Here is a 14,986-nt window from a genome sequence, read left to right as displayed (position 1 = left end):
GGGATTGCCAGAGCCATGGAGAAGGGAAAAAGTTTTCCCCCTCCAGCTTGCTTACCTTAGCTGCTTGCCTTGCCTTGCTTCGCTTGCCTGAATCCATTCCATCAGCAAGCCACTCCCTGCCTGCATTCAAGCAGGCAGGGAGTTGTGGACTTCAACTCCCAGAATTCCTCAGCCAGCAAAACAAAGCTGGCTGAGGAATTCTGGGAGTTGAAGTCTACAAGTCTTAAAGTTGCCAAGGTTGGAGACCCCTGTTCTATTGGGTAAGTTTTTTTCCCCTTTGGGATCTTTAAAAAAAATAGTTAATTGGGTTTTTTAGTTGTTCTTTTTTAGACCTAGCCATTTAAAGTTTAGGAAGTTTTAAATTTAGCTTTCATATAAAAATAAAATAAAATAAAATAATATTTGTGCAGCTTTCTGAGATTTAGTATGTTTTTGTAGTGTTTCACTCTAACTACACAAACACACAAAATCTCACAAAGCTGTATGTGGAATTTTGTGTGTGTAAAGTGTGAAAGTTGTTTTTTTGGGGCTTTTTGTGGCTGTGTGAGGTTCCTGCTTGTTGCAGGGGCCATTTTGGGTCTAGCACAGCTGCTTTTACATTGTGGGTGAGCCAGTTGATGTTTTTTAATTTTTATTTGGTGTGCGTTGGAAGAGGGGTAGTCTTATACGGCGAGTATAGCCCAAACCCTATATTTTAACAGGAAAATTCGGGGGTCGTCTTATACGCCCAGTCTTATACGCCGGAAAATACGGTACTCAGAAATGCGTTGTTGAGGGTCTGAAAAAAGTATCAATATAAGTTAAATTATAAGATACCCATATGGGCAAATCCTAGACATGCAATAGAAAATGTAAGTATAGAACAAAAAACAGGTGATTACATATAAAGAGCTTCTTTTTATGGAAAGGGGTAAGCTCTAACTGAAATCTTTAGATGTATTAAAAGAAGAAGGATAATTTATACTTGGTTTCAGTATGGTCAACTTCAAGCTAGATGGAGGGAAGATCAGAAAATTGGTGTCATGCAAAATGAGGAAAATTTGGTAAAACAGATTAGAGATGAAAGCCAAATGCATATTAAAAGATTGTATAATGTATTGTTGGAAATAGACTCGGAAACGGAATTGGTTAAGGATTGTATGATAAAATGGGCACAAAACTTTCAGGAACCAGTGATGATGGAAACATGGGAAAAGATTTGGGTCAGAAATGTTAAGTTTACACAAGCACAAAATTTGAGAGAGAATTTTTATAAAATGTTTTATAGATGGCACTTAGATCCCAAAAAATTATCATGTATGTATCCGAATTTGCAAGCTAAATGTTGGAGATGTGAATGTGATGATGCAACTTATTATCATATATGGTGGACTTTTAAGAAAATCAAGGCATTTTGGATAAAAATTTGGTGGGTGATGCAGAATATTTTGAAAAAAAGGTTGAAATTTACTCAATTGTTTTTATTGGGTATAACGACGGATTGTACAGCATTAAGACTAAACTGATTTTGAACTTAATATCAGCAGCTAGGCTGTTGGTTGCGCAATACTGGAAGAAGGACATTTTGTCTACTACTGAAGAGTGGATACTGAAAGTAATGAACTTAGCAGAAATGGCGAAAATCTCAGCGTATTTGAAGGACTATACACAAGAAAGATACGTATTGGAATGGAGAAGATGGATTGATTATATTCAAAATAAGTATCAGACAAGAAAATATCAAATAGCTTATGAATGAACGTTAAGTATTAGAAGTATTATGTTATCTATACTGGAGTTAAGGTTTCAGGGGGGATTTAGTAGTCTAAGGATTGATAGTTTAATTTAGCTTATGATTGTTAACTGAAATACCTTGTATTTTGCTCTGGGAAGTCTGGGGGGGGAGAGTGGGATGAGGGGAATGAAAGGGTGGGGGGAATATTGGGGGGTTTTCTGTAAAACTTTTCAATTAAAAAAAAAAGAAATACAGTTTGACACCCTTGACTTAGGAAAATTAAGATTTGTATTGCTATTTTATTTCCATTATTTCAGCTGCCTTTTCAAATCCATGCCTCTGGGCAGTTAACAGCAGTTCAAAACAGCAAGTTATGGCAGCAAAAATGAGAAGAATCCAGAAGAAACGATCTTGCTTGAAAAAGGAGGCATCAAAAGGAAACAAGTTCCAAAATGGAGACAAAGCTCAAACTCATGCACGTTTTAGCAATTTTGCCTCAAAAGAAGGTGCCATGATGGAGATGAATGGTGTTTCATAGGTGACTGGAGGAAAAGTGGAATTACAAAATGCAGGAAGGCAAATCTTGATAAGTGCAAATAAAGCTCAAATTCCATGAGGTAAAAAAGAAAAATGGCTTCGTCTCGGTTTTTCAGTCGGGAAGACAGCTCAGGAAATATGAGGAAGATGTTGAAAGATAATGTCAGTCAACCAGACCAAACAAAGTACCAATTTTCTTCCAGCCAAGAGTTGAAGACTCCCAAGGTTTGAAGAGATTAGTGTGCATTTGAAGGTGACACTGCAAGGACAACAAAGAGATTTATCTACATTAATGAAAGTAACAGGGAAGTAGAGCTAAGAAGCTATTTTAAAAGAATAGAATTAACACCTCTCTCTTGCCCAAAGCCTGGTTCTTTTGAGCCCATTTTTCTCAGTCTTCTATAATAGAAAAACATAATATAATGGCTACAAAACCAAAATTGGTGCCCTTTCGCCAGTTTGATCCAGAACTATAAGTGAGCAATATTTAAATAAATAGCTTCAAAGTAGCCCGAGTCTCTGAAAACCTGAAGTATTCCTCCCCCTTCCAAATCCTTCCAAAAGTTTTTCTGTGGGTTTAATGTTAATTCATTAAAAAGAATTTTAAAATTCTCATGGACAACCATACGAATGATATTTAATTTTATTTATATCCACAATTAATTTTATTCCAGTCTAATTAAAATCCAATTAATTTCAATTAAACCCAATTTATTTAAATTGAATTGCCTCCAACAATCTGGGTTCTCATTTTACTGGTCTCAGAAGAGTGGTAGATTCATTCAACTTTGAGCGGGTCAGAATTAAAACTCCTGGCAGTCAGCAGAATTAGCTTGCAATACTGCATTCTAACCACTGCACCACTATGGCTCTAATGCTTCAAAAAGTGTTTTTGAACAGGGATTTCACATTTCATTCTGGTCTCTTTTGTGAGAAGAATTCGTCATCCCAAAATTCTTTTCACATGATACGTTGATACATATGTGATCTTGTTCTATTACTTTTGGTTGAATTATGTTGAATTCCCAGACAGGTAGTCCTCAACCTAGAACAATTTGTCTAGTGACCATTCGAAGTTACAACAGCTTTGAAAAAAATGACTGATGACCATTTTTCACACTTGAATTATGGTCACATGATTTACACATGGATGCTTGACAACTGACTCACATTTATGACAATTGCAGTGTCCTAGGGCCATGTGATCAACTTTTGCGACCTAAAAAGCAAAATCAATGGGGAAGCCAGATTAATTTACCGTATTTTTCAGAGTATAAGACGCACTTCCCCCCCAAAAGAGGCTGAAAATTTGGGTGCGTTTTATACTCCGAATGTAGCTTTTTTGGAGCTTATGGTCAGCCCTAACAAGGCGCTGGCAAGTGAAGCAATTGCTTAGCCTGCTTTTCTTATTCTTTCTCTTCCAAAGATCAGCTGTGCTTTTAGAAACTGTTTTTTCTCCCCAACCTGGCACGTGCAAGCATAGCGTGTGTGCAAGCGTAGCGCGTGTGCGCACTCAAAACCAGCGAAGTAATGTGCTGAAACTGACCAGACTAAGGACACTAGCCAGATGAAAACCTGGTAGGCAGATTTTTTTCCCCTAGTTTCCTCGCCAAAAACTAAGGTGTGTCTTATACTCCAGTGTGTCTTATACTCCGAAAAATACGGTAACAACTATGTTACTAATTTCAAAATTACAGTGACTTCACTTAAAAAGTCTGGCAAGAGGAATGGTAAAATGGGGCAAGCCTCACTTAACAAATTTCTCACTTAGCAACATAAATTCTTGCCTCAATTGTGGTCATATATTGTGGACCACCTGTACATGAAGTTCTTGGTTAAGTAATAGAATTTGGATCAGAACTTCCATTACTAGGTGATGTGGTCATAAAGTGTGACATTGCAAAAGCCCAATATTGGTAAGGTGCCAGTGCTTTACCTGCTGTCCATTAATAAAAAAGAAAAACAACAGAGGAAACCCCAGAAAGGAATTACAGTCCAGTGTTTCTAAGAATAAAAATACTGTTGTTGTTCTGCCCTAGCTCCGGATTCCCAAGAATTGTGACACACACCAACGGTCCTTATCAAAGTTATAACGTACCAAGAATAAACAAAGTCCGGCAAAGGTTGGCAACCAGCCCAGAAAACAAGATACGATAAGACATTCACTCTTCAAAAATGCTCTGTAATGATTACACATTGTTTCCAGCAAGAAATTACTAACTGCGTAAGACTTAAATAGGCTAAGGGAGTGGCCAATTATCCTCAAACCTTACTCTCGAGGAGACCTCCTCCTCCTGAGTAGCCACTCCTGCCTTTCGGCAGCCCTGCATACTCGAGCATTGAGGAGAGGCTCCTCCACTTGAAGGAGCCTCTGGAGGTTCTGAAGGCCCTGGCTGAGTCTCTGCCTCTGGCACCACATCCTCTTCAGCCTCCTGGCTGTCTGACACGAGCGCCGGCTGCTGGCACAACCCATCAGCCTCCTCATCGTCGGGATCAGCCATGATCCGTGCAGGCTGCTGGCGGGCCACAATAGTTGTATACTGCTACAGAATACATTTATTGTATGTACACTGAGAGCTTATGCACCGGAGACATATTCTTTGTGTGTCCAATCACACTTGGGCAAGAAAGAATTCCATTCCATTCCATAAATATAGTAGCAATAGTTAAAAATATGCTTGCAGTACAAATAGCATTAATATAGTACAGATGTACACCAGTATGTAATATAAAATAGTATATTAGAGATCGTATAGTATCAATATACTAAATATCTAGTATAAGAGGACAAACAGGAAGGATTTACATGTGGATTGTATGTTTCACTTTTGCATCTTGGTTTTTTTTTTCAAAATAAAACATCTCCACAACTCTTATAGGAGATAGAAAATATAAATTGTCTAGAATTCATACTTTTGATGGATCATTTGAGCTTCTGTTAATCAATTTAGGCATGGTTTAAAAAGAACCCATGACAAATTGGTGGCAGTGGTGGAATCGGTTCTGATTCATGGGACTCATTAAGTACTGTGTATGAAAACAAATGTTAGCTGCTAAAAGGAAGGGATTTGGAACTCACAAACTGCAAGACTTTGCAAGCAGCAGCCAACATTCTGGATGCAGGAATCAGACTTCTCATCCTAGCCTTCAAAAGACAAGCAGGGATGGAAAGGTAGAACAGTCAGAAAAAGAGCTAGGTCCAGATACTTAGCTGAATACCAGAACAGAAATACTAGGCAACAGCAAGAGGTATCAGATAATCTCTAATAAAGTTGTGGTTTTCTTTCTTTTACCTAAAAGAGTTGTTGAAGAATATGATAATTGGGTTTGATATTTTGGAATATTTCAAACAATATAATGAAAAAACAATCAGGAATATTTCTATATGCAGAAAAGACCATTGATGATTTGATCTTAGAAAAAGCACAAGCAGGATGAGGGATCGATTTTGTTCTGGTTTCCACAAGAAAGGCAAGTTATGCAAGCTAGTATTTATTTTATTACTCAAATGGTATTTGTATGGGATTTTAGTCAACTATATGTAGTCCTCAACTTACAACAGTTCATTTAGTGATTGTTCAAAGTTACACCAGCACTGAAAAAAGTAACTTTCTCACTTAACGACTACTGCAGTATCCTCATGGTAACCAGCTCAAACTTCAGATGTTTGGCAACTGACTCTATTTATAATGGTTACAATGGCCCTGAGTCATGTACGTTTTGTAACCTTCTGACCAGCAAAATCATTGAAAAAACCAGATTCACCTCACAATAGTGTTACTAATTTAACAACTGCAATGATTCACTTAACAAATGTGAGAAAAAAAGTTGTGAAATGGAGCACAACTCACTTAACAAGTGTTTCACTTAGCTATCGGAATTTTGGGCTCAATTGCAGGCCTAAACCTGTATTTCTATTGAACCTCTTCCCACATTTCCTTTATTGATATGGTTTCTCCCGAGTGTGGATCCTTCTATGGCAAGGGTGTCAAACTCAATTTCATTGAGGGCTGCATCAGGGTTATGGTTGACTTTTTTTGGGGGGGGGGAGAGTAGGTGTGGCCAGCTCCCACTGCTGTTGTGCTCATTCTCCTTGACCAGGTTGCTCATGGTTTGTGTTTGAGGGCAAAGTGTGTGAGTCAGAGGGAGGCCCACTCCCTCTCCTTGCAAGGAGACCTGGCTTTGTAACCAAAGCATCCTCAGCAATAGGACTGGAGAACACCAGGAGAGGTCTGGAGGACGGAACAAGGGGATGGCGAAAGGCAGCAGGGCTGCTGGTACCCAAGAGCTAAGGCAGGATTTACCTCAGGCCCTCACTCTCTCTCTCATTATAATCTCCTTCCTTCCTTCCGTCCTTCTTCCCTTTTTTCTTTTTCCTTCCCTCTTCATTATCCTTTCTTTCTTCATCCTTCTCCTCTTTCCTCTTCCTTGCTCTCTTCCCCTTTCTTTCTTTTCCTTTGTCTTTCCTGTCCCTTCTTGGATGCTCAAATGCAAAAGGGGAAACATTCCTTGATGCCTCCTCGACTTCTGATCAAATGCTACTTTTGCTAGTAGTTTGTGGCCACTTAAAAGACTGAGAACAAACCAGGCTGTTGATCCCATGCTTGAATTTGTGGGAGCTTCCACAGACAACAGTACAGCAAAACTGTCAAAATTATGGCTCTGATAGTTGATGAGAGCTCCTGTTTTTTATGTGCAACAGCTTTTGCGTTTAAGAACAGAGATAAGTTAGTTACTTTTCTGAGGCACAGATCATGCTCTCTTTCATACACACACACACACACACACAGATTAGATTGGATTGTTCTCTTGCTCTCTCTCTGTCTTGCTACAGCAGCAGTGGTGGCACTTCAGTGCCTGGCCAGTGGGGCGCTCAGGTAAGCCAGTGTGAGCTGTGGGGGGGCGGGGGGACAGCTCTGCACCCGTCTTGCTTCATTCTCACCTCCCCGCCGCCTCTCTTTGTGGCTGCACCAGTGCGTTGCTCAACGTCCTGCTCCATTACGGCAGCAAGGAGAAGTGGTGAAAAATGAAGAAAAGTGGGGGTGGGTGGGTGGAGGACAAAGCAAGGCAGAGATTACGGAGTTGCCTCACCCACCCCGCCCCATCTTACCTGAGGGCCCTTCAACCAGGCCACCCATGCCAAACCCTCACTCCCACATTCCCCCAGGGCAGCCACATCCCTTCACTAACATGCTTTCCAGCTCTGTTCACCACTGCAGCCTGCAGGGCAGCTAACCTAGTCTGTGGGACTACGGTAAAAAAATTAGTTCAGACGTTCCAACTTCTCACAAAAAAAAAAAAAAAAAAAAAGATCCCACGAAGTTGGAAGATCTCAACTATTCTTTTTAACGTAGTTCCACAGATTACATTTCTTGCCCTGCAGACGGAGGTGGTGATCTGGGCCCCTGTGCGCATCGATGCACACGAGGGTGGCATGGGCCGGGCTGAAGTGACACAGGCCAGCTCCTTACAGTTTCCAGTTTCCCCCCTCTACCCGGTATGGATTCTTTCATGGAAAGTGAGATCACACATATTTTTAAAGCCCTCTCCACATTGCACACATTTATATGGTTTTTCTCCTGCATGGATCCATATATGGGAATTCAGATTACTGCTACAATGAAAAGTCTTTTCACACTCCGTGCACTGATATGGCTTCTCACCTGTGTGGATCCTCTTGTGAGAATTAAGATGACTCCTACGAGCAAAACTCTTTCCACACTTCTTACATTGATATGTTTTCTCTCCTGTGTGGATCCTTTTGTGGCAGGTAAGACTAGAATTCCACTTAAAGCCCTTTCCACATTCAACACATTTATATGGCTTCTCTTCTGTGTGGATCCTTTTGTGAGAATTAAGATGACTGGTACAATTAAAGGTCTTTCCACACTCCATGCATTGATATGGTTTCTCTCTTGTGTGGACCCTATTGTGGGAATTAAGACTACTGCTACAAGTAAAGGTCTTTCCACACTCCATGCATTTATATGGTCTTTCTCCTTTGTGATTCCTTTGATGTCTTATAAGAGATTCATAATAACAGAAGGTTTTTCCACACTCCATGCACTGATATGGCTTCTCTCCTGTGTGGATCCTCTTGTGTGAATTAACATGACTGCTATGAGTAAAACTCTTTCCACACTCCATGCATTGATAAGGTCTTTCTCCTGTATGGCTCCTTTTGTGGGAGGTAAGAGCAGAATTACGCTTAAAGCTCTTTCCACATTCCACACATTGAAACAGCTTCTCTTCTGTGTGGATCCTCTTGTGTGAATTAAGATTACTGGTACGATTAAAGGTCTTTCCACACTCCATGCAGTGATACGGTTTCTCTCCTGTGTGGCTCTTCTTATGGGAGGAAAGATTACTATTGTGCCTAAAAGCCTTTCCACACTCCATGCACTGATATGGCTTCTCTCCTGTGTGGATCCTCTTGTGTGAATTAAGATACCTGTTATGAGTAAAACTCTTTCCACACTCCATGCATTGATATGGTTTTTCTCCTGTATGGCTCCTTTTGTGGGAGGTAAGAGCAGAATTACGCTTAAAGCTCTTTCCACATTCCACACATTGAAATGGCTTCTCTCCTGTGTGGATCTTCTTGTGGGTATTAAGACTACTGCTACGAGTAAAGGTCTTTCCACACTCCATGCATTTATAAGGTATTTCTCCCTTGTGACTCCTTTCATGCTTTATAAGAGATTGATTATAACAGAAGGTCTTTCCACACTCCTTACATTGATATGGTTTCTCTCCTGTGTGGATCTTCTTATGGGAGGTAAGATTACTACTTTGCCTAAAAGCCTTTCCACACTCTGTGCATTGATATGGCTTCTCTCCTGTGTGGATCCTCTTGTGGGAATTAAGATTAATGCTATAAGTAAACGTCTTTCCACACTCCATGCATTTATAAGGTCTTTCCCCTTTGTGACTCCTTTGATGTCTTATAAGAGAGTCATAATAACAGAAGGTTTTTCTGCACTTCATACATTGATGTGGCTTCTTCTCTGTATGGATAGTTTTATGGTGAATCAGAGAATATTTCCTACTAAAGCTCTTTCTACACTCCATGCACTGATATGGTTTCTCTTCTGAATGTGTCTTTTTATGACAAATGAGATGACTGGATTTATTAAAGCTCTTTCCAGATTCCATGCATTGATATGGTATTTCTCCCATATCGATGTTTGTACGGTTAGGAAGCCAATTGATCCGAGGAAAGCCTTTTTTAATTCCACTTTGTGATTGCTTTGTTTCATCACTCTTTGGTTGCATCTGATCTGCAAATTTCCCCTTTTCCTTTTTCAGATGGATGGCTTGGCAGTCCTCCTTGCAATTCTTATTTTCTTGCCCATGAAAGCCTTCAAAAAGAAAAATGAAAATGAAATGTAGCTAGAAAGGGAACAATCAAATCTATTCTTCTGAAATTCAGCCAAAGAATCATTAATATATTTTAACTGCTTTGTTGGCAAACATGAAGATTCAAACTAAGATTTTAGCAAGGACCCATTTCCAAGTGTATCCCTACCGATCCTCATCTAACAGGATCGGTTCACATCACAATGAATGTTAAGACACAACCCTGATCCAAGCTTTGACCTGGGACTTTTCCATGATGCCACAAACTCCTGAAGTCCATTGGACACGGTATCATACTCAGTCAACAACTTACTTACCAGCTCCCCAACTTCATTGCAAGTCTCATCCACACTTGTCTCTAGAGCAGAATCTTTGAAAGCCAAGGGGAATTTCTGGATGGCAATAGCCCCCACCCTCAATTAGGTTGATGCCAAACTTGGTACACAAATGGGGACATCTCAAAGAAGGGACATCCCACTCAGGAATCATCCAGTCTTGGTTATAGCAACTCAGGCCCATCGGGGAACCAGTAACGAGGTGCAGATATGAATACTGAACCCTGGTAGGCAGAACCTTGCTCAAGAGATAAGATCATATCTATATGTAGTCTGTCCCTCAGATTCTCACTAATATCTTCAATGGCATGACATGTTGTATTTTATGAGCAGAAATCATGAGAAAAACTAATTCCTTTATGTAAAATGCTATGGAGTTTTCCAATATTTCTTTCAATAAATTTCCTTCTTCTATAAATTCAGTTTGGGGAAACAGTTAACACACCAGGCTAGAAACAGTGAGTCCTAGTTCAGCCTTTAGGGATGAATGGTGGCTGGGTGACTTTGGGCCAGTCTCTCTCAGCTCAACCTACGTCACAGAGTTGTTGTTCTAGGGAAAACAGCAGGAGGGAGGAATATTGGGTCTGTCCACTGCCTTTATTCTTATTTACAAAAAATAAAGTCAGGATATAAAAAATAAGTGATGTTTTATTAGTAATCACATCTAAGCCCCCCACCCCATGACGTTTCTATGTTTCTGAGCAAAGACAGGGGGTCTTACCCAGAAAAGCCAGATTCTTGGAATTCTCCAGCATGACTTCTCCGTGGAGAGCTTTTTGGTCAGCGTCCAGTTGAGACCACTCCTCCTTGGAGAAATGCACAGCCACTTCCTCAAAAGACACAACACCCTGAACAAGGAAACAAGTTTTCCTTTTAACAGATAATCCCAAGAATGATTTTCCAGTTTTCTTCCACGAATAGAAAGAGATCCAGTGAACAAAATAGGCATCTTCTGCAGAAGATCACTTGTAATAATATATGTATATGGAGATTCTCAGTCACCAGGTCACGGTTGTCCCAAATGTTTTTAAAAAGGAAAAAAGCGAAGGCTGCATATCGGTTTTGAATGACCAGATGTCAGATTCATATTGCTTAAAAACAGCAATTTATTACAATAGAACAAAATGAAATCCATCCAGGTTTCATGGACATTTTCTGATCTTTCTCCTCCTTACCTGAAGTAATGGTTCAGCCAGTCCTTCAGCCCCACCACAAAGAGGAGGAGATACTAAAATTTCCAAGGACAGTTTTCTACTCTCTGTAAGATAGAGAAAAATGGTGGAAGCAGATTTGTTATAAAGAAAGAGATTCCAATCAAGAGGAGCAAAAGAATCAGCTAAATGTTACATGGCACAGAAAGAGCTTTTCTTACCTGGCATGATGTTGTGACTTTGATCTTTGTGTAAAGTCTCCCTGAACAGCAGCTCTTGAAAAGACCTGAATGAATCTTTCCTCCCCTTAGAACATTCAGTCATAGCTTCCAAGGATTTCTGGAGATGATGTGAGACGATAAACAAAGAAAGAGTATTAATGAATTATCATACTGTACCTTTAAATCAGCAGACCCCACTGTCCATTGTTGAAACTCGAAACAGAATGGAAAAATTGCCCCAAGCACATTTTCTGGAAGAAAAATGGAACAACATGCCATAGGAGTAATAATCCCAGAAAACTTTGTAAAAAAGGAATTCACAAATTCAGAGAGATCTCTTTACAACTGAAATTACATTCTCACACCTGCAAGTCTTTTTGCCTCTTTTCTTCCTCCTGGGTCAGCAAGAAGCCTTCGGCCAGGGCCACCGCCTGGGAACTGGTTTCTGCTCCACACTCCCGCACCCATTTCTCCATCTCTGGGGGAAGGACAGCCAGGAACTGCTTCAGGAGCACCAGGTCCAGCATCTGAGCCTTTGTATGTTTTTCTGGCTGCAGCCATTGACGGCAAAGGCTGTGAAGCTGACTGCAAACATCTCGGGGACTCTTCCCCTCCTGGAAGTACCCTTTCCTGAAGTGACAATATTGGATCTCTGAACTGTTGACTTCCTCTTCTTGGCTCTTCTGCCCAGAATTTGCCCCATTCTTCCCCCAGCTCCAAGGCTGAGTAGCTGCAGGGCCTTTTCCAACACCTGCATCTGCTGGGCTTTGTCTCTCCATCTTCTCTCTGGTCTCTAATCCAGATCCAAAATGGATGGATGGGTTTCCCCAAGTGTTACTAATCAAATGAAGTCTGGCCAAACACCTAAAGGTCATTCAGCCCTTTTTCAACACAAGATAGTCTGGACTGCCGAGAAACCAGGTAAGATTTCCAATTTATATATCTGAAATGGAAAACACAGCCTGTTCAATATGGTGAGGTGACAAATCTGAATACTGACCAACCTCTTCCTCAACCTCCAAAAAGAAAAAAAGAAATCCAGCAATATCTGTAAGGGGGCGCTACAGGGGGGGCTGGGTGCTTAGCAACACAAGTATCTGCCCTGCCAGGGACACAACCCACTTCTTGTTTGAGATATGTACCAGGCACAGGGCGGTACAGAAAAAGAAGCAGAAGTGGTGCTTAATTCTATTACTGGCAGAAGCAAAACTATTTTTATATAAACGAAAGAGCAGTTTATTTATTATTTTTATTTATTTTATTGAATTTGTATACCGCCCTACTCCCGAAGGACTCAGGGCGGTGAACAGCCATGGAATAAAACATATAAATACAAAATTTAAAATAGATTAAAACAAATTAAATAATTTGGCTGAACAAATTTAAAACCCCAATAATTTAAAACCAGATTTAAAATTTCCATTTAAAAAGGGGAAAGACCGACTTGATGAAATAGGAAGGTCTTAAGCGCGCGACGGAAGGTACGCAGATCCGGGATCCTCCGTATGTCCGGGGGGAGCTCGTTCCAGATAGTAGGTGCCCCCACAGAGAAGGCTCTCCCCCTGGGGGCCGCCAGTCGACATTGTTTGGCCGACGGCACCCGGAGGAGCCCCTCTCTATGGGAGCGTACTGGTCGGTGGGAGGCTATTGGTGGTAGCAGGCGGTCCCGTAAATAACCAGGTCCTAAACTAATTCTACTGATACTAATAAACTAATTCTACTGATACTAATATTATGTCCCACTAATTCTACCTATTCTATTATTATTATTATGTGCCTTCAGCACAATTGAAACCTTAAATCTCTTAGTTCACAAACAGTTGAGATGAGAACCCCATCAAACTCCGGGCTGAAACTCCTGGGGAAACTCCAGAAGGCAGAATTAAGAAACCATGGTCCTAGGCATACAGAACGAATATCTCAATGTATTAACATGATGTGGAGGATCTTGTGATGTGCTGGAAGAACCAGTTGGTGGTGAAAGGGCTGGAAACCAGGAAACCGAGTTCCAGTCCTTGCACACCTTATATCCAATTTCTTGCACGCGGAGTTGCAGCCTTGCATCCCAAGCCAGCAGGAGCGACTTCGGCAGGGCGCTTCTCTCAGCCTAGGAAAGAGGAGGAGAGGGAATCCTCTTCTGAAAACAAGGCAAGAAATTTGCAGGAAATTATCCAGGAGTTAAGACTGATTTGAAAGTAGAAATTTGTTTTGCAAAGCCGATCTCTCTCACCCCGCCCCCCGCCCCTTGCAGGATTTTTCCCAATGAAATGGAGGGTAAATGGATCCCTTGGTTTCTGCGATCCTGATCCCCCCAAAAGGAGCAGCGCGATGGTCCGGAGCTTTGCTTTCTCTCCTGCCTGGCCCGTGCATGGACCGGGGGATGGGGGTGCGGGTGAGCAGGGGAACATGGGACCACGGAATCTCCCTTTCCCATAACTCCGAACCTGATGAAGTTTTGCAGGTCGCGATGCACGCCTCCAGTAACAACATCTGGATCTCCATCCGTGGAAGATTTCCCTGCAAACTCTTGGACTTCTGGAGAAACTCAGCCCAAGGCTCACAGCGAAGGGGAACCGGATCGGACACGGTAGAAAAGCCAGAAGCGCTCCCAGCCTTTTCTGGGAAAAAGGGAAAAAAACTGCCCGGGAAAGAATGCGCATGCTCAGTTTTTTCCGAAAGCGGGAGGGGAAGGGGACGCTGCCCGGCTCTTCCAACGGCTACCGAGGGAGCCCCCTGGAGGATCCTGCGAGCGATTCCAAAGGACACGCAGGGCATCATCATGTTCCATGTGGGACTCGGATGATGGGCTTTGGGCTAGCAGAAAAGTGTCCCTCTAACATTTCTTGTCTGGAAAGGCCCTGTCCAGACAAACATTGCTTGTCTGGAAAGGCGGCAGTTTAAAGATTTTCCTCTTTTTAATGTCTAAGAACCATCTGTGGTCTTGCCAACAATGAGGAAATCTCTGTGGAGACTCAAAATCCACTTTCCTCAAGAGCAGCTTCTCTGCTGAAGGGTCTGTAGGAGGCCTCAAAAATGAGCAAAAATCCTGTCAGAAATGGCAGGGCTGTCAAAAGACAAGAAACAAAGTCTCTCTTTGAAAGACAAGCTTCTGTGTTGTGGTTGTTGGCAAACTCAACCCTGAAGTGATGGAAGATATGGGGGCTGGCAGAGACACAGGGAGGAAAAAGATGGGAAAATTAAGATAGGAAAATTAAAACTTGTATTGACTGTCTCTACTGAGTTCAATTATTACAGCTTCCTTTTCAAAATCATGTCTCTGGGCGGCCAAGGAGAGTTCGAAGCACTAAGAGGCAGCCTGGATTAATAAAAAAAATCCTGTGAGAAAAAAGGCACCAAAAAGAAATCAAGTTCCAAAATGGTGACAAAACTGAAACTCGTGGACCTTTTAGAAATTTTACTTCAAAACAGGTCCTGTGATGGAGAAATGGAGAATGGAACATTGAAACTCATGTGTGACTGGAGAAAAGGTGGAATTACAAAACTAGGAAAGGCAAATATTGAAAAGAAAATATATGGCTGAAATACTGAGGCAAAAAAAAAGACAATAGTTTTATTTAAGTGTTCATTCGGGAATACACTGCAGGAGTATGAATAGGAACCTTAAGACCTTTGGAGTAAAAGAAGGTGCATTTTTTTCTAGCCAAAAGA

At 41.3% G+C, this 14,986-nt stretch overlaps 1 protein-coding gene across 6 annotated transcripts; it reads right to left on the bottom strand.

Annotated features, from left to right (window-relative positions):
• Window positions 1–1,984: 1,984 nt before the first annotated feature.
• Window positions 1,985–14,629, bottom strand: LOC117662635 (uncharacterized). 6 transcript variants are annotated; one of them, XM_060691256.2, is made up of 8 exons: window positions 13,762–13,980; window positions 13,341–13,454; window positions 11,683–12,260; window positions 11,318–11,435; window positions 11,121–11,203; window positions 10,667–10,793; window positions 7,915–9,612; window positions 1,985–2,510 (listed from the first exon to the last, which is right to left on the bottom strand). In XM_060691256.2, exons 3-8 carry the CDS (start codon window positions 12,190–12,192, stop codon window positions 2,488–2,490), a joined length of 2,559 nt encoding a protein of 852 aa, XP_060547239.2. In that variant the 5' UTR covers window positions 12,193–12,260; window positions 13,341–13,454; window positions 13,762–13,980; the 3' UTR covers window positions 1,985–2,487. The 6 variants fall into 6 exon arrangements, with proteins under 6 accessions (XP_060547239.2, XP_060547238.2, XP_060547237.2 ...); XM_060691255.2 differs by having other exon boundaries at window positions 13,341–13,424; XM_060691254.2 differs by lacking the exon at window positions 13,341–13,454 and having other exon boundaries at window positions 13,762–14,629.
• Between the last annotated feature and the right edge of the window lie 357 nt (window positions 14,630–14,986).

Source organism: Pantherophis guttatus, chromosome 2 (assembly GCF_059756535.1).
Source record: "Pantherophis guttatus breed Tessera chromosome 2, ASM5975653v1, whole genome shotgun sequence".
NCBI lineage: Eukaryota > Metazoa > Chordata > Lepidosauria > Squamata > Colubridae > Pantherophis > Pantherophis guttatus.
The sequence above is the reverse complement of the archived record's forward strand: the minus strand, read 5'-3'. Positions and strand labels throughout refer to the sequence as shown.